The sequence below is a fragment of the Leptosomus discolor genome, chromosome Z (assembly GCF_034619465.1).
Source record: "Leptosomus discolor isolate bLepDis1 chromosome Z, bLepDis1.hap2, whole genome shotgun sequence".
In the NCBI taxonomy this organism is placed as follows: Eukaryota; Metazoa; Chordata; class Aves; order Leptosomiformes; family Leptosomidae; genus Leptosomus; species Leptosomus discolor.
The window spans coordinates 40946095-40964593 of NC_141419.1; the positions used below are offsets into that span (position 1 = coordinate 40946095).

The window sequence follows — 18499 nt, forward strand, 5'->3', positions numbered from 1 at the left end:
GCCATTTTATGCAGATATTTAATTATTCAATATCAGGCATTGGGCAGAAGGTGGAGAGTTGGTCTATATGGAAAGTTTCTGGTTGTTAGTGTTTTTTTAAGTCTGCCTAACCTTGATGATACCTCTTTTGATATGACTGTGCAAGCTTATCTTGTTTGACCATAGGCTGTTGAGGACTTTCATTTAAAAAATGTGAAGTCAGTTAGTTAGAAATGTCTAAAGACAACACTGGGAGCTCTGGATAACACTCAATGAATCTGTTAACTATAAGAACCCTGTAATTATTTTCGTTTTCTGTTCTAACAGCTTCATTTGGTCAGGGGGAGGCCTGTAATGTGTGTGTACACAAGATCACAGGATGGCTAAGTAGCCTGCAGAATAGTAAAAAAGGCAACAGCAAAAAGATTGCTAAGGCCATAGAAGGGCAGTGGGAGTGTGCGATGCTTTCAGTCCTATTTAGCACTTGACAGTATTTCTGTGAGTGTGTTTTACTTGTTGCTAAATTATCTAAGACCAGAAGATAAAAAATACAGAATGTGGATGAAGCAGGAAGATTTATGGTGTATTTCCCCAGACTTCTCACCCTAGAGTTAGCTTTTCTTTCTTTCCTACTGCAGGCATCACTTTTTTGTAGGTTATCTTGCCTGTGCAGCATATGGAAAGTTGTTTTTTTTAGTTTTCCTTGTCTCAGCAAGTTGGCAGAAATAGTCTTCACTTACATAATGCTTTCCCTGTATTCAAGATCGTAATGTGGTGTATTTTAGGGAGAGAGGAGAGACTAACTATTTCTGCAGAAAATGTGAGTAAAATGAGTTAAGATCATAATATGGTCAGTCATGTGGGTGGCATAAAGCCATTCTCACACAACTGTTTCGTTGTGCATGAGGTCTGCCTATGAGACCAAGACTATAAAGAGGTAGCATCTTATTTCACTGACAGAAATCCAGTCATGCTAATACAAACCATGTAAGGTGCCTGGCGTCCTGAAAGTGGTGAGAATTGTGTTTAGGACAAAATAACTTTGACTCATTGATCTTTCCTAGCCCATGAAAAGCTGGCAGACATGGAAGTACAAGTGAATCACAATGCAAAATCTGTCTTGCCACTTCCCATCTGATGGCAACTGCATTGAGCTGCGCATTATTCAGCTGTCCTGCCGGTTGTGGCAGGGCATTATTGGAAGGCACTCTTATGAAACAGAGCTCTGTAGGGTACAGTGTAAAACTGGGTGGGAAAAGAGAACTGCTCAGGAAAGGTCAGTCCACGCTCGCAGGCGTATAAGGCACTCGATGAGCTTTCCTTTCAGCACAGCCACTAGGCTAGTCCTCTCTTGCAGCAGGGGCGCAGGAGCAGTCTTTTGAATAGAATTAGCAATGTGTTGCAAATACCTCCACGGGCTTGACACTCCTTCTTGACTGGAAAATGTTTCAGATAGTGGCATTGCAACCAAACAGGGAGATGCATGATCCTTGTCCGTAAGCTGTGTCATTGTTGGTATAAACCACCAGTTCAGTAGGTGAAAAAGGTAACAGCTTGAGCTGAAGGCCATATCACAGGACATTACTTCAGAAGATAAATGAATACAGTGATTTTTTGTTTCTTCAAAAGTAAAAATAGTTTCTGTACTTATTCCGTATTTACACATACAACTTATTGTTTGATTTCAACTCAACTGAGGAGGAGATGCCTTACTTTGTACATGAGAGTATATTTTGCAGGACTTACAAAGCTGCTGTGAAAATTCATTATGAGTACAAAATAAATTTCATCTGCCTTTTCTTTTCTTTATATTCACAGCATTATTGTGGCACTAGAGATAGGTACAATTATATTGAAAAATATTGTTATTTGCAATTGAATTGCAATTAGCAATTCAGTATTTAGGAGTTAGGGACTTAGAAAAAGCTCTCTAGAGCAGTCAGCCTGCATGCCAGATTTGTTTCTGGAATAAATCAGATTTGAGGTTTGTATACCCAACCATTACTGAGGTGGTGTGTTCATTAAATGGAAAAGAAAGAAGAGAGAAGAAATGTGAGTTTTTGCAATGTGAAATATCTGTACTGTTATCAGTCTGATGCTTTTCACACTCGTCCTCACAGAAATACTAATTTTTTCCCTACTCTTCTCCTGATACTTCCTCTGTCAAATGCTAGCAAAGAATATCTCACTGTCATAGACAATCTTTCCCATTTTCACAGTAAAAGGGCTAATTTCAGAGTACAGTAGACTATTCCCATCTCCTACAAAAGAAATGTGTTAATCAACAGCAGCCACTTGAACCACAAAAGGTTCTCTGTTATCTTCATATGTCTTGAGTCTTCACCTCGTTTCATGTTCTTACTTGTGTGGTGTCTAAATGAAATGCAGTTTGCAGGCTCTTTGGCACAGGTGATACTGGTATTACTACTGGTAAAGATAGTTTTTCACAAGCATGCATTCGCAGGAGTTGGATTTTTTTTCCCAGTGAAAGAAGCTTTGAAAAGTTTAGCTTCTAGGAATTGCTTCCCAATGATGAGGCCCAAAATTCAGTGTGAGGCTAAGAAAATTGGAACAGGATGAGGGAAAAATGCTCCCAGTAACGGCAGTGGGAGTCGTCCCTTGGAACTGACTCTGGCTTATGTGTCTGTCGTAACTGAGTGGATGTGCTGGGATGAATTTGTAAGACTGACTGAAGGATAATCTCAAGTAGCTATAATCTGGGTTGTTTTGTTGTTACATGCAAAGTATGGGGGCTTTTCCAGCCACTTGAGAAGCACAGAAAATCCCTCCATCAGCATTAGGTCTCCGAAGGGCGTGATCAGAGCGCGAGATTTATGGAGCACTGGAAATAGCTTTGCACCAGTCAGCACTCCTGATTCCACACCCCTCCAGAAGCCAGCAGCAACACGTTTGTTCCAAGTGATCTCACTCGCTACTGGGTGGTTTTAACAGGAGTTTCCAAGACCCTGAGCAGTGCCGTTACTAGTGCTGTTCACCCCTTATTTTTCTAACTGGTTTTGGGACTTTTCCTCCTTATCTGGCAGCCCAACAACTTAGTGAGACTTAGTGAGATGGTAAGAGGGGGCCAAATATGGAAGTGGGTTAGTTTGGGATTTTTTTACTGTTTATCCAAAGAATCCATGGAGGAAGGGATTGGAGATAGTTCCTGCTTTTCTATGTCCTGTTGTCCGGAAAGGAGAATGAAGTGGTGGAGTCCTCCGGGCTTCTGAAATCAATCCTAAACTGGTTCTGAATTGGGTGCAACTGCTTTATATGAAATTTTATACAGTATTTCAGTGTAGGCCAATACAAACCTAACACTGTAATACAAACCACCTGGCCTTATAATGAAATTTAAAAGTTACTCTTTTTTGCATATATATGCTAGCACTGACATAGCGGCCAGTATGTCAATGTCAGAATGTAGTTTTAAGAATACAAACAGAAGTTCCTAGCTATCAGCAGTAGGTTTTCTGCTACGTTATGAAGCCGTAGGCATTTTTTGTACTTGTGTGATGCATCCTCTTTGTTTGTTTGTTTTTAATTCTGAAGGAAATATCTGATGATACTTCTTACTTAAAATAAACTGATTTTGAAGCTACGTCCAAACATTTCATCTAGCACTTCTCATTCCTGTATAAAGTCTGACTGCAGATGCAGGTTATGCCTGGATAGGACCAGAGAATTGGAAAAAATCTGCTATGCCATAAGCCTATGCGGTCTAAATAGTGCAAGAAATAGGACAATTCAAAACTGCTAACCGTAGCTGGTTCTGATGTGATTACCTTAGCCACATAGATGTGGTCCCATTGCTGAGTCACTGACTTAATAACGTGTGGGTAAAAGTCTGCTGTCCTCCTTTCAACTCTGTGCCTTTTAAAATACCTTTTGGGTTGCTGTGTTGTGGAGTTTTGTTGTGTTCTGCATGGGGTAAGCATCATCCTAAGCAGCAATGGTCATTATGTTTTTGGGGGCAGGGAATAAAAGAGAAGATGACTCCAAATCTGAAACATGGAGTAAAATCTAGATGTTCTCATTTCAGGAATCAGCATATTTCTTCTGAGTTTATAAAATCAATATATATTTTGCTTAACTTTTTCTGGGGGTTGTGGAAAGGGGTGTGTGTGAGTGATTTGAAAGGTCTTTTTTAAGAGTAAAAATCTTGTGTTTAATTGTTTTGAAAACTGGAAGCAAAGTTTTAAACTCTGCAAGATTGGAAAGATGTGAGCAGGGGCTGGGTAGGCTGGCTGTGACCTAAGCTGTGGAAAAGCCAGGCAGCTACATTGTTCATTGCCTGGAATTTGAGTCTCATATGGCACTCCAGATTCTGTCTATGACAGTAATCTTGCTTGGAAATCTCACTGTGGGAGACCAAAGATAAAAGGAAGGCGCTTTTTTTTGCCTACAAGCGAGAGGAGATAGAAGGAAAAGGATGGAGAGAGGGGCATAAGCAGAGTGGGTAGCTTACTGTTGCCTCGATACTTACAACAGCCTTTGCTGAACAGGAGTTATAATTTAATAATAATTGGTAACAAATGGTCGGTGTGTTTGATGTCAGGCTCCTCAGAGTTGGATTTCTACTTCAGATATATGGCTGTTTATGTGCTTTTTCCCACTACAGCATTGGGGTTTGTAAGCCTAGCACGCTGTAATGTGCATGTATAGATAGCTTGTGTTGAAATAGACATGCAAACACTGTATGGGTAAAAACACCAGGCAGGCTCAGTCCAGAGACAGCTGGGGGAGACAGTGATGATGTCAAGTATTTGTACTGCTTGCGCTCTTGATATGAAAAAAATTATGGTGATACCTGAGATATTCTAGTCGTTCCTGTAGATAGACATTTCGGTAGGGTGTCAGAGGGAATGTGGTTGGGGTTGTATATGACATGGAGAGGCAGTTGTGGTGACGCATTTTGGAGAAGGTGTCATTTGGGATGCATACATATGCCCAGACCAGTCTCGCTGAAAGTATGGGGCTTCTTCCTGAAGTACTTCTTGGTGGAGGCTGCACTGTGAGGTTGGTTGTACCTGAGGCTGGGACCTGGTCTTCCTTCCCCTCCCTCTGAGGTACAGGATCTCCCAGCTCCAGAGCACCCTGTCCTTACTTGCCCCCAGCCTGTGCCCTTTCTCCTGCAGCCGTCCTCACCACAGCACCCAGCTGGGAGAAGGGGCAAGTGGGGAGGGAGGGCAGGTGGGAGCAAAGCCCCGGAGCACCCCACCAGCCCTCCAGTGGGGACGGGGGCAGTGTGAGGTGCTGTATGGCTGGGTGCAGGCTCAGGGCTAGCACTGCAGGCAGTGGGGCTAGGGCCCACCCTGTTCTGGTGCAGAGTCCTGCTGGGATGCCAGCACATCTTCCAGTGCCAGGGGTGCAGGGAGGATTGTGGGGTGGCACAAGCCTTTTTTCAGCCACCAGCCAGAAGGCAGCCCCCTTCCTGAGAGCCAGCAGCACCACAGCAAAGCGAAGCTCAGCACACATCTCCCGTGAAATTCTTAAAAAGGCAGCCGATGACATCTTTTCTGACATCTTGCTGCAAGCTGCGAACGGCACTAACGCTCCAGCGTGCTGAACAGGCAATACTGAAAAGGCAGGGGAAAGGGGAAGCATTTGGTTCCAGTATAAGTAGTGTATTTATGTTTTTAATTAAGGCTTATTTTTAAAAACCTTTGTTTTTCAAATTAAGTGAGCTCTCACGCTGCGTTAAACATTTCCTTACCTCACATGCACTATGATATAGGAGCCGCTCCCCCCATCATGGTGATGGCAGCAGCGCAAAAGGGAATGTGGTGAGAAAAGCCTTCAGGCACAGCAGGAGCACGCTTTACCAGCAGACATTGTTGAAGCTGTCATGCTACCTTGGTGCTGGTGGCCCTTTTCTCATCTGACCATGCTGTAGGTCACTGTCCTATGATCGCTTTGTGGTTCGCTGGAAAAGACAAATGAAAACTGGAGGCGAGATCCTGTTGTGTGTCCGTCTCCTGTTAGACAGGGCAAGGAGGGGCAGGCTGGGGAGCATTGAGATTACAGAATTAGGCGTCCTAACCAAGTCACTTATTCACAATGACAGCTTTGACACCAGAAGAGAGACACTGCCTGTGCCACCTTTGAAGAGGGATTAGACATGGCTTCTTAGTCTCTTGCTTTTTCTGACTTCTGTTGGAAAATTTTCTTCTGCCAATGCAGATGTCATTGATCACAGATGAGGCCCACATAGGGAGAAAAGTGTCTGGTCTCTAATTGGGAGCTCTCTGTTTATGAACCTGAGGTGGGGAAAAAAGGGTGTTTGTCTTTTCCAAACAAGTACTCAGCGTGTGCTTCATTGCCAAGAATGAATCTTGTTCTGAAATGCTGCCCTTTGGTCGCTGTGCCTTTCTGATCATGGGAGAGCAGCAGGGATGCCCTCTGCTCTGCTTGGACTTTCCTAAGCAGCATGTTTGGTGATTCCTGGGCTTCTATATGCTTAGGTAGGAAAGAGCGTCCACACTGGCTGTGGAGAAGCACGTGTTTTATTTGGAGATGGAAGTGGAGTCATGTTTACAGTCTGTGGGAGCTGGAGAAGAGGGATCTGATCAGGTTGCTCTAAAGCAAGGCTGTGGTACTACAGAAACTTTTTAACCGTAAGGTTCAATTGTGTTACGTAGAACTGGGTCAATGCTAAAACAGTTGAAGGAGAGAGGAAGGGATGGGTAGGAAATACGTGCCCATAAATCACATTTATAAAGGTGAGTTAGTTCAAGCCTGCTACTTTGGGCTTGCACAGCTATGGGAGCATCCTGCCTGACCGGCTGGCACACTTGTGCAGTTACAGGTTTAAATGTGCCTGTTGTCCCACAGTCTGCCATTGACCAAACAACAGAACTTGTTTTTTAAAAGCTTGATTATACAACACTTCTCTTTTCTGTTGCTACATGGAGGGAGTTGCTGCATGAGCTCTACCCACAGCACTCCATCAGCGGAAGGAAAGATAGGGCTTGCAAGTGCTTCTCCTCTGTTGCCAGCAGCCCTCATAGTATGCTTGATCTATGCAGAAATACAAATCAGAAGGAGTAAAATGAATTAAGGAAGTGGGACATTGCTACCAGTGTTACCAAAATCTAAAGTCTGGTATTTTGCTAAAATTAGATTTTAAGTTGCTTTTTAATGACCAGGTCATACTCCAGGTTTTAGAGTACTTAGACCTGTACGTAGTTTTCCTCAAAATGACTATTAGCTCTTCATAAAAATTACTTCCATTAGCCAGCCCATTATTACCTTAGGGTTTCCTGAATGAACAAACTGTATTTTGCTGTGTTGTCAGTGGGCTAAGATCATAGAATTGTAGAATCATAGAATGCATTCGGCTGGAAGGGACCCCCAAAGGCCATCTAGTCCAACCCCCCTGCAGTGAGCAGGGACATCTTTAGCTACATTGGGTTCCCCAGAACCCCATCAAGCCTGATCTTGAATGTCTCCAGGGGTGGGGCCTCCACCACCTCTTGAAAGTGGGATGCACAGTGGGAAAGGAGGTTGTCCAAGGTGGTGGGAATTGGCCTGGGACTGCTTGTACAATCAATGATGTCCAACGTAGAGCATGATGGGGCTCAGTGGACAAAATCAGCCTTGGGTCCAGCCGCCCCTATTCCCAATGAACAGCAATTCCTCCCAGTACTCAAAATAAAATTCAGCATGAGTAAGGCTACCAAAAGCTGGTTTTAAAATTTGAAGTGTTACCATCTTTTTGACCATAGCTCTGGAAAATTAAGTGTAAAATACTGAGAAAGAGAATTGCACTGTAAGAAATAGCATTAATTGAGCCTCGTCACTATGAGGGTCTCAGGAAAAAAGGTTGCTATCAAAGATGCCTGCTGTATCAAGCCCATGGTTTCTTTGGCCCTGCAGTGTTGTCAGAATGAGTGCTACAAGACCCGAGAGATAACTTAGCCTATGGAAAGTTCCATGAGTTTTTGGTCCAAAATACAAGCTCATTTAAGCTGTTAGACAGCTTCTTTGCTCTGCCTCCTTACAAACCCTTGGCATACACAATAATCACAATTACAGAGTCCTTATCAGAATGATTAATCCATTCTACGTGCATCCAGTAGGTTTTTGGCTATTGAGTACGTTTTTTTTTCAAATTGCCAAGCTGATACTCTTGTCAGCACAGTTGTAAGACACATGGCTGTTTCATTGCTCCTTCTGAGTTGCTTCAGCAGTCCTGATCATCTTACTTGGGTAAATGTTCATAAAACCAAATTTGCTTGCTAAAGCATGTTTATACCATGGCATAAAAGATAGGTTTGCCCATTTGAAATTCACAATGTGTAAAATGAAAAGTCACTGATGTAGCCTGGCTGGTGTATTAGAGAGTAACTATTTCAGCTAAGGTAGAGGGAAAAAATGAAATCATTAAATGCACTGTAAAATTGGCAATTCTTAAGCTGTAATTATTCCATGTTAAGCAATTGTAAAACCTAGTTTTCAGTCCAAATAATTCCCTGTAACGTGTGGCATTCTTCCTTAATTATCTAGGAAAATGGTCTAATATTTGAATCCAATTTATGTCTATATAGGAAGAGACTGGAGATAAATGCTTTCAGATGGAACAGAACAGCATTCTGGTACTCTGGAGATACCAGATTCCTTCTTTCTAATTAAAACTAATCTGTAGTAGCATAGCTTGGTTATTTGAAAAAGTTTCTTTGTATTTTTTCCTCTACAAATTAGACTGGAGCCTGGCCTCTGAGGCTCTTTAATAAACATGTAAGATTCAAGTTGTTCAAGTAATTTTTTTCAAGAGTCTGAACCTGTGTTTTATAAAGATCACATATGCCTCCTACCTTTAATAAAAGTTCCATTTTGTTGGACAATAGCTCTTACTGTATTTCAAATTACGCCATTTTCTAAGGTCACTAAGTATGTTGTTTTTATTCAGTGATTTAGATTTGTTGTCTCATGGCGCCTTTTAAATTGGATCCAGCTATTAGCAAAATGTACTTATTTTCCCTGAAGCTAGTCTTGTATTCTGCAAACCAAAGGCTTAGTGAACTCTAGCTTTTTTTCTCCCTGTAATGAAGGCATGGTTTAAATTACTCGCTTTCTAAATCTTATTTGTAGACCTCAGAAGAAAAATATTTATTTCTTGCTTGCATACATATGATTGAGAACATTAACAAGCTAGATCATTACAATATAACATATAAAGCTTTCTGTGAAGGTGTTCGTTTTAGCCTTCCCTGATCATTTGTGTGGGGCAGGGGAGATTAATATGGATTAGGCAAAGTCATTTATCACCTGGGTCAGAAAAAAAGAATAATTATTGCTTTAATTTGTGTTCAAAATAGTTTAAAAACTTCGTTTATCAGGTGTGTCATTGGGAGCTTTTCTTTTGAATTTCAAGCCATGTATCTGATGCTTTAGATGGGTTCATAGTCAGCTTCAAGCACCATTTCCCAAAAGGTCTTGGTGCAGGTTGCTAAAACAAAGGGACTTCTTGGAGCTGGATTATTAGTGTATTTTATATAATTATTTATCTCACTTAAATAATCTCACAAAACAGCTTGCATTCTCTGAAAACAAACTAAGACAGCATAATTTTGGTTTCTCAACATTTTCCATTGCACTGTCCAGGTACAGGTAGTATTCAAGTTGCAAGTAATATTGTGCAATACTGTGTATTTTTCTTAAAATGAAATTAAAAGATAATATGAGACCACTGGAATAATTAGTATAAGCTGCTGCTCCTAAATTTGAGACTCTTGTCTGACAGTAGCATCCCCTTCAAGACATTTCATCTAGGTGCTAGCCAATACTTAGATCTTGATGTGGTTGACATTTATGAAAATGTAAGAGCTGGTTTCCAAACGTCGTTCCTGAGATGGTGACTGTTTCAGTGTCTTCCTGCCACCAAACTGTGTCTCAGAAGTACACTACTAATATGGGTAGTGTCTTGCAAAATCCACAGTGACAATTTTCATTTAGCTTAAAAACCTGGTAGTGGAGACATCTGCACCAGGTACAAAAGCTGGGTGTCAGGAAAGAACAATTTCCAGGCGATGGGGATCTACCTCTTCCCATCCTCGGAAGTACCAGCTGTCAGTCACGGGCTTGGAAGGACAGCCCTCAGCCTGGTATCAGAGGCTAGGAAAATAAATTGCGTTTCCAACTTTGGCACATGGGTCCCTGCAGCTGCCAAACCAGTAAGAGCATGTGTGGGTGGGCGGGCGGTTACAGGTGTTGCTTCACATCCAGACAAAGTCGTATGTGCTTTCTGCCAGCAGTAATAGGAAGGATTGCTGTAAATTACTTTTCAGGTTTAGTTTATGATGTTTATGGTTTAACCAGCTGAAACAATATATAGTGTGCATCTGTGAACTGTGCAGGAAAGCACAGAGAAATGTGCCAAGAGAAAACTGGGAGAAGACTAATGAATTCTTATTTTTGCCACTGAGGATTTGCTCCTGGGAGGAACAGACAAGCCAAGAAGAGCGTACACAGGATGCGGTATAGTTAGCTTAGTCCTACCAGAAACTACTTAGTTTTCAAAATTTCCTTTTGAGACTGGTTTGTTAAAAGCGCCTGTTCACATGACTCATTCATTAGGCTGTGAAGCTGTGGGGCCTGCTTATTTTTCCTCCTCTAAGCATTGCAAGAGATGTTGGGAACTGATTTTTTTTTTTTCCATCCTTCTTTTATGTGAATAAAATTCTCATGTTTGTGGTATCAGCCTAGGGCGTGGATTATACTAGAAAAATTATTTCTTTATAGTGCGTGTATCTTGAGAAATGACTGCCTTTGCTCTAGCTGCGGTTTGTGTTACATGGCCGACTACATGACATGCTGCATGAAGAGCAGGAGGGTAACCAATATATATGTTTAGTCCCAAGTGGTCATGAAGATTTCAGTACCAGTGTTGTGGAGGTCACCCTCCGCCCCTCTTGTACTTTAAGCCAGGCTTAGTTTCTGTGCTCTGCTTACTGGGGACCTGTACGACACACAGAAGATCTGACGGGGCCAACCAAACTGCTGGTGTCACAGGCGCTTCTGCAGCAACTGGTTCTCCTGCAGTTTGCTCTGCCGCGAGAGCATTTGGGGCTTTTGGAAAACAGGAGGCAAACGTGCAATCTGAGGATAACAGATGTGCTGCTCCTGCCCCAACTGGCAAAGCCCCAGGATTTCAGAACTGGAAATGGGCCAGGATTTGTACTTACACTGGAAAAGAAAGGGAAAAAAGCGGGAGAGAGAGAAGTGTGTTCTGTCCCAGACCTCACTCAACAAATAAATATTTTTCTTTTAAATATTTCTTTTAAATTTCTTTTCAAATTTTATTTGAAAGGAGGTTGATTGCCAAAACCAGGAACCCTATGGAGGACGGAACAATTAAAGAACAGGCATGGCTTAATTGTCCTGTGTTTTCCAAAGCCATTGGTATTAGATGATCAGGCCGTGACACAAATGTAAGGCAGACATACACAACATTATTATGTGAGGAAGTACGACCACATGAACGCCTTCACAGGGAGAACTTCTCTTCTGCTCTCCATGCAGCTGTTATGGTTGCACCAGGGAATGCATGTTGGGGGTGAGCTGGCTTGTGTGCTGCACAAGCTGGGTCCCTGCTTCATGAAAAGTACTCAGAAATTTAGGTCCTAAAGTCTCATGACCTCTTCCTTTAGGATCAATAAATATTTCGTAACCACAGGAGAAAAAAGTTTCATCAGGAGATATGAAGAGAGACCTATCCCAGAATACTTTATAATCTGCTGTTCAAATATTCTCACTGAAGGCACAGTTTGAGATCTTGAGCAGACACAGAAGCTGGACTTGGTTCCTTACCTCCTGGGTATGTGCTGTAACTGCTGGACCATGAGATGTAGAAGAGCAATGATCAAAGGAGAGGACCACAGTCCCTTTCTCCTCCTTATGTTTGTCACACATGCTATGAGAATACATGAGGAATTTCTTTCTTTCTTTCTTTTTTTTAATATATGACAGAAAGTGCAGTATAGTTTCAGATGAAGATATACAACCTTGTAAATATGTTTATATTCTCTTTGATTAACTGACCCTACAGGTGAGAGAGGTGTATGCTTAGTTTTTGTGCCTTGAAGGTTTGATCCAGGCATGGAGCTGCTCGGTGCTGTGACCTAACTAAGCTGGATTGCCTGGGAAGATTTACTGGTGAAATGTTTAGTGTCTCCAGGGAGGAGCAGCAGCTGGGTAGGGTTTTGAAGGTCTACCTTATGAATATGGGCATCTACAGCAAAGTGAGTTTAATCTTGGAAAGCTATTTACTTCTGTAGATTTAGCTCTGGTTCCACTGGCAGGAATCTTAACAGCTGTTATTTTGTCAGCAAAAAGCTTTAAGAGACAGCTTTCATTACCTCCATGTGTTGTGCTGTAACTGTTCTGTATCTTACATGTATCTTACATGCTATGAGTGTGAACTCCACTTAGCCACAAAAGCCCTCAGCACTTTATTTCATTCATAAGCTGAGTTCAAACTATTTTGTATAACAGGTCAACTGGAAAGAGATATCAGGTACCCAAAAAGGACTCTTGCAGAACCTGTGAGCATTTATCACTTCTTAATTATGCAAAAAGGATTAACATCTAATTACATAAGTCTGTGATTTTTTTTCCTGAGATGTAAAGTTGGTGAGGACTAGGACAACAAGGAAAGTATTTCCAAATACCTTATTTCCAAAAGCAACATTATATTTAAGTGTGACATTTTCCCCCTCCCTTTCTGGCTTCCATTCTTGATGCCATCAGTAAATCTATCTTTTAGAAAAAGGTTGTTCATTTACTTGATATGAACACAATTTGGATTCAGTTTTGAAAAATATTAGAACTGCTAACATTTTACTCCTACTGTGAAAGGTGATTGTTATTAGGTGCCCTGTCTTTTGAAAGATAGTAAGAAAAAAGGCTGAAACTGAAGGATTGGGAGGGTGTTATTGCGCTATTTTTTTCCTTTAGGATCAGTAACGAGCCACTAATGGAATATAAAATGTTAAGCTGACCACCGCCTACAACTGAGAAGCCTTGCTGGAGAGTAAGATGACACTTATGCCACAAGAGTGGCTAAGAACAAAGTCAGAAGTTTAAAGACAAAACCCCAAAAACCCCACATGTGTTTCATGTTCACATTACTTAAATAAAAATATTTTTCAATTGTGATTTGCTTGAAAATTTCCATACTTTTCATTATGGTATGTTAATAACTGTTTTTTTCAATGTGCATTTGGTAGAACAGCCTGACTTTTTAAGTACAGACAGATTTAAAATGCTTTGCAAGGGGCTTAAAATCTATTACTGGCAAAGATACAGTGGCAAAACTGTGTTTCATTTAACTGAAAGCTCCATGTTTCATGGTTTTATATCTAACTTTTGTCTTTTTGGCATGGATTTAATACTGATACAGAATTACATTTAAGCCTTTTTATCTCTTGGATTATACACTTATGTAGGGGAAATTATCAATTATAGCTTGTGACTCTTCCGGATATTTGCAGTGATAATCTCCTTCCCCTCCCCTCTCCTTGGCAGTGCTGGGTTAATGGTTGGACTTGATGATCTTAAAGGTCTTTTCAACTTAAATGATTCTATGATTCTAACAGTATAAAGGAAATAACGTCTAGCCTAACTTAAAGGGAAAAAAAGTCAAGACTGGAAACAGTAGAGGTGAAGATGCTGGAGATCTGTGCCTGGATCTGGGTTGGTTGACTAATGTGGAACCAGGAGTTCATCTTTGAATGTTCTGGGTTTCCGAAGCCCAGGCTGACACATGCAGAGCACTGCACCTCTGTCCAGCTTACCAGCCAGTGTCAAAAGGCATCTGCCTGGCTGGTGGGGAAAAAAACCAATCCACCAAAAACCCCAAACCCAACGACAACAACGAAACCAAACTGGTTAGAGATGTATTGTTTATCAGCACTCCCACAGATACAATAATTTTTTCTTTTTTCCCCACCCTAATAGTTTTTTCTTCCCAAAGGTTCGTCATCGGTGGTGTGAACTTGTTGTTAAACACAAGTATGTGGCTGGGTATGGAGATGTTGAGAAGTTTCTCAGAGAAGATCAGGTCAGTTACATTTAATTATCATTTTCAAACTAATCAACTTTTTGACACCCTTAGTGTAAAACTAAAAAATTATTTTAATATATTTTCTTGCTGCAGTTTGTATGTGTATCCAGTTTTTTCTTCTTTTGCCCCTTAAACACTATAGTGTAAGGAAGCCACCCAGGAGTATTCAACCCCACCTAGGGATGCTAATCTTCTGGTATGTGGTGAAATAGGATATATTCCCTCCTCTCCTTCCATTTTATGTAAGCCAGAGGTAGGAATGATGCTAGGAAGATACTTCTCAGCACTGGTTCGTTTTGCAGGGTGACAAAGGCAAGTTTAGCTGTGAATGTTAATGCATGCAGATATGAACTAGGTGCAAAGCAGTCAGTGCTGTGGTGACTTCAGTTTTCAAGACAACGTCCAGAAGGAGAAGCATAGCACAGCGATATACATCCAGAGAATGCAGGCCTGTCCACAGAAATGCTACCGGAAGATTCTGAAGGTCTTAAAAGGCTGCCCATACATGGTGTCCTTACTATAGCTTTTTATTTAGGCCATTATGAACTTACAATTCTAATTGTACCTCTGTCACGTTCTTTCTATTTCACTTTTATTTATTTTTATTCACTATGAACTCTATAAATTCAAGGCATTCACTGCCTAGGATGACTGTTATATATTTTAAATATATGCAAAAAATAGAAAATGTTGCAAGATTTGTCAAAGTCTAGGCGAGATATTAATGTCTTACCTTTTATGTTAACAATGAACAAAGCCATTTACAGCCAATGAGGTTTTTGTGCTTTCAGGCAAATATTATTTTGTCATAACAGCACAATAAAATTATTAAAGTCACTCGTGCTCTTTCTTCCAGCTCTGAAGTTTCCCTTCTGTTTATATCTCATCCAATAAACAGGCCCCAGGTTTCATGGCAAGTGCTATCTAAAAAAAAAAAAAAAAGAAAAGAAAAGAAAAAAGGATAAACCAACATTATTTATGAAAATAAGCAGTTATATATATTGTGTGTATTTTAATCCTATGAAAGGATGGAGATAACCACCAGCAGAAGCCTGGGATGGTGGGACATCCTTGAGTTCATAAAACCAAACATATTGAGTTGCATTATGTTTGGAACAGTTATTGTGCCAAATGAAGACTTACATTTGCCGTAGTGCAGGGAAATAATTTTTGCACCTTTTTTTTAATGTAATCTTCAATATCTTTCATTTCATTTACTCCAGCAGTGAATACAGTTTATAGCACAACCAGCTTCTGGAGTGATTACAACTCAGATCAGAGCGGTTGCATGTCCTTACTGATCATGAAAGACTTGGCTTTTTTTAAGTCTGGGAAAAATGCAAATGTCACTATTGAAATCCTTTTCAGGTCCACAAAAAGCCAGTGTGTTTACTGCATGTTAATGTTTAGGCTCGGGGAGAAATTATTAGCACTGGGTAGAGGAGGTAATTCCTATTTGTAACAAAATTCCAACATTTTTAAATTCTCTATGAAAGTAACTGGAGCCCAGCTTCAAGGTCGCGTGCATGCCTGGTGTGGCTGCCAGACCCTGGTGCAGCTGCAAACCCTGGAAATCTGAGTTCTTGGGTCTCTGGATGGCAGAGAGCGCACTTAGGGGATTGGTGAGGAGTCTGGCAGGTTTCCGCCACTCTGGAACTTTGATTTCAGTCTGTGTCAAGCTTTAAATTTCCCTTCTCGTTGAAGCTAATTTTTTTAAGGTTTACCAGCCAATGCTAGAAATTAAGAGGAATAGTATTAAAAATTGTGGGTTTTTTCAGTGCTATCCAAATTCTTCCTTTCCTGCAACTGTCCAAACATTAAGTACAACTGTAAAAGTCAGTGGGTTAAGCTGCTAAAACTTTGTCATGTGTATAATCCTATTTTGGTAAATTCTTACTGAATTCCTGTAATTATGTGAAAAAATTGTGGCATCAGAAAAACTGGGCAGTCCCCAGTATGCTTCTTGTTAAGTTAGCCACGGCTTTGCTACTTGCCATCGAAGGGGCCCAGATCTCACCCACAGGTGTCCTGTTATCTTTCTTGATGGCTGCTCTGTCCAGAAAAGTTAGGAAAAGCCTGCCTTCTAACCAAAGCAGAATTTGTGCATGTTTAGCCACATCTCAGATGTAAATAGAAGAATCTGAAACGCAGACCTGACCGCCCTTCAGTTGATGCCCAGTTACAGAACTGCCAAATGGGAATTTTAGAGTGGACTGTTTTGGTTGATGTCCTTTTTATTCGTCTCTGAGTGTGGAAACATCCCAATTGGAAAGAAAAAGTGTATCCTTGTTGAAGGAAGAACAAGCTGTTTTATTACGGGGCTGCCCAGAGAGGTTGTGGAGTCTCCTTCTCTGGAGACATTCAAAACCCACCTGGACGCGTTTCTGTGTGACCTACTCTAGGGGGTCCTGCTCTGGCAGGGGGGTTGGACTAGATGATCTTCTGAGGTCCCTTCCAGCCCCTAACATTCTGTGATTTGAAATATTTTAAGTAGTAGATAAAAGAAAACAGATTTCAGCTTGAAAAGTGGCAAGAAAAATGGAATGAGAAGGCATTTTCTTGTCATGACATAACATGCACCTCTTATATTATTAATCTGTTCTTACACAGGTAATACAACATACAGACAACCATCCATAGGCTAAAGAGATCCAGAGAAAACTACTTTTGGGGGGCAAGGGTAGTTTTCTGTATTTTGAATTGTCTTCTTTGTTTTGCTTTGTTTTGTTTTTAATTAAATGAGTACTAGGAGGTCAATGGTATGAAAACCAGCCAACTAGCCATTACTGGTGATAGGATGCCTGTGTGTTATGTTCCTCTTTCAGGCAATGGGTGTGTATCTCTATGGTGAATTAATGGTGAATGAAGATGCAAAACAACAAGAACTTGCACATAAATGCTTTGCTGCAGCACGAGAACATATGGATTCGTCCTCAGTCAAAGTGGTGGCAGAGATGTTATTCTGAAGAGGTGATTTTTCTTTTGAAATTAAACACCTTGATTTTGCTTCATACAGAAAGAATACACAGAGCTGACTAAACATAGTAAACTTGGGCATTGTCCTGGTTTGGGCTAAACCAGAACTAATTGTTTTAGTGCTTTAACTTTTCAGTCAAGTCCCCTCTAACTAACGGCACTTTCTGAAACAGCAGCCTGTTTTTCCAGACAGTGACTGCTCCTAGCAGTGATAAGGCTGGTGTTTATAGTTCGTACCAAGGAACGGTGTGCAGAGGGGCCCTTGGTTATACTTGTTCTTATAGCGACCAAGGTCACTGCTGAATCTTGTACTCCGTGTTGGGGTGCCGGGAGTGAAAAGGGTCACAAGCACGAAAAAGGTCGCACCTGCAGGGAGGAGCGAACCGGACAGGTGACCCAAAACTGACCAACAGAGTATTCCATCCCCTATACGTCATATTCAGTATAAAGCTGAGGGATCATGAGGGTCTCTCTCTCTTCTTCGATGGCCGACATCTGAGGAGGACTCTGTCTGTTCTTCTGTCGTCGATCCCTGCATCCCTGAATCCAGTGCCTGAGTCCAGCTCCTGCATCCCACCCCTGCCTGCTGCCGAGTCCAGCCTGAGACTGCCCCAGTGCCAGCCCTGCAGTGTCGGTGGTGACGTATTGTCATCGGGAGGGGGGGAGTTTGGTTCGGTATTGGTTTTGTATATATTTGTACATATTGTATATATTTCATTATTTCTTTATTCTTATTATTATCTTTTCTTTTATTGTTACTGTTTCATTAAAGCTGTTTTAGTTTTCTTTTTCAAACCGTAAAGTCTCTCTCCCTTGTTCTCTCTTCTTTTCCCTTTTGGGAGCGGAGAGGGGTTAATAGAGAGTGTCTGTCATTCATTAGTGGCCGGCCCAGCCTCAAACTGTGACAGGCATACCATACTGCTTGTGGCTGCTTAGTTCAAGAAGTAACTCTTGTTAAATATCTTACTTTTTTTTTTTTTTTTTTTTTCTTTTTTTAAGCCCAGCTCCTGGAGCAGTGAGTTAGATACGTGTAGGCACTAGCTGGAGACCACGGAGCATGGCTTTGTTGTAAACTTTGTAATGGATGTACAAGAGACAACTGTAAGTCTGAACGGCCAGGGAAGGCCAGGCTTCACGTGCAGTTGTTTACCATTCTGTATTCTTAATGCTGCTTACAGAAATCGCAATTGTGCAAGGAGCAGTTCTGTTTAACGAAGCTGCATCTGGACTTGATAGGCAGCACAGTCTTTGAAAAGAATCTGAGCCCACAGTGGAAGTATGAAGCTGTGCACTTGGAAGCAAACCTGAATCATGTGAGAACGAGCTGGTAATTCAAATGTTTTTGTGTCAAGTGTAGTGAAGCTTTTGAAGCCTGATTATGAGGTAAGAAGAGTAGCCTTAACATGAAGAAGCAGCTTAATATCATACACAATCTAGTTTGCTTCTGAAATTAATAGGGAGGAATCACTAGTGAAAAAG

At 41.2% G+C, this 18499-nt stretch overlaps 1 protein-coding gene across 3 annotated transcripts in view; it reads left to right on the forward strand.

Moving 5' to 3' along the window:
* Positions 1-17010, forward strand: part of AOPEP (aminopeptidase O (putative)) — a 181289-nt gene extending 164279 nt beyond the window's left edge. For all 3 annotated transcript variants that reach the window (XM_086479447.1, XM_086479444.1, XM_086479445.1), the window contains 2 exons: positions 13955-14041; positions 16870-17010. In XM_086479447.1, the coding sequence (XP_086335573.1) occupies positions 13955-14041; positions 16870-17010 (228 nt within the window). The remainder of the gene's footprint in view (positions 1-13954; positions 14042-16869) is intronic.
* The last annotated feature ends 1489 nt before the right edge of the window (positions 17011-18499 follow it).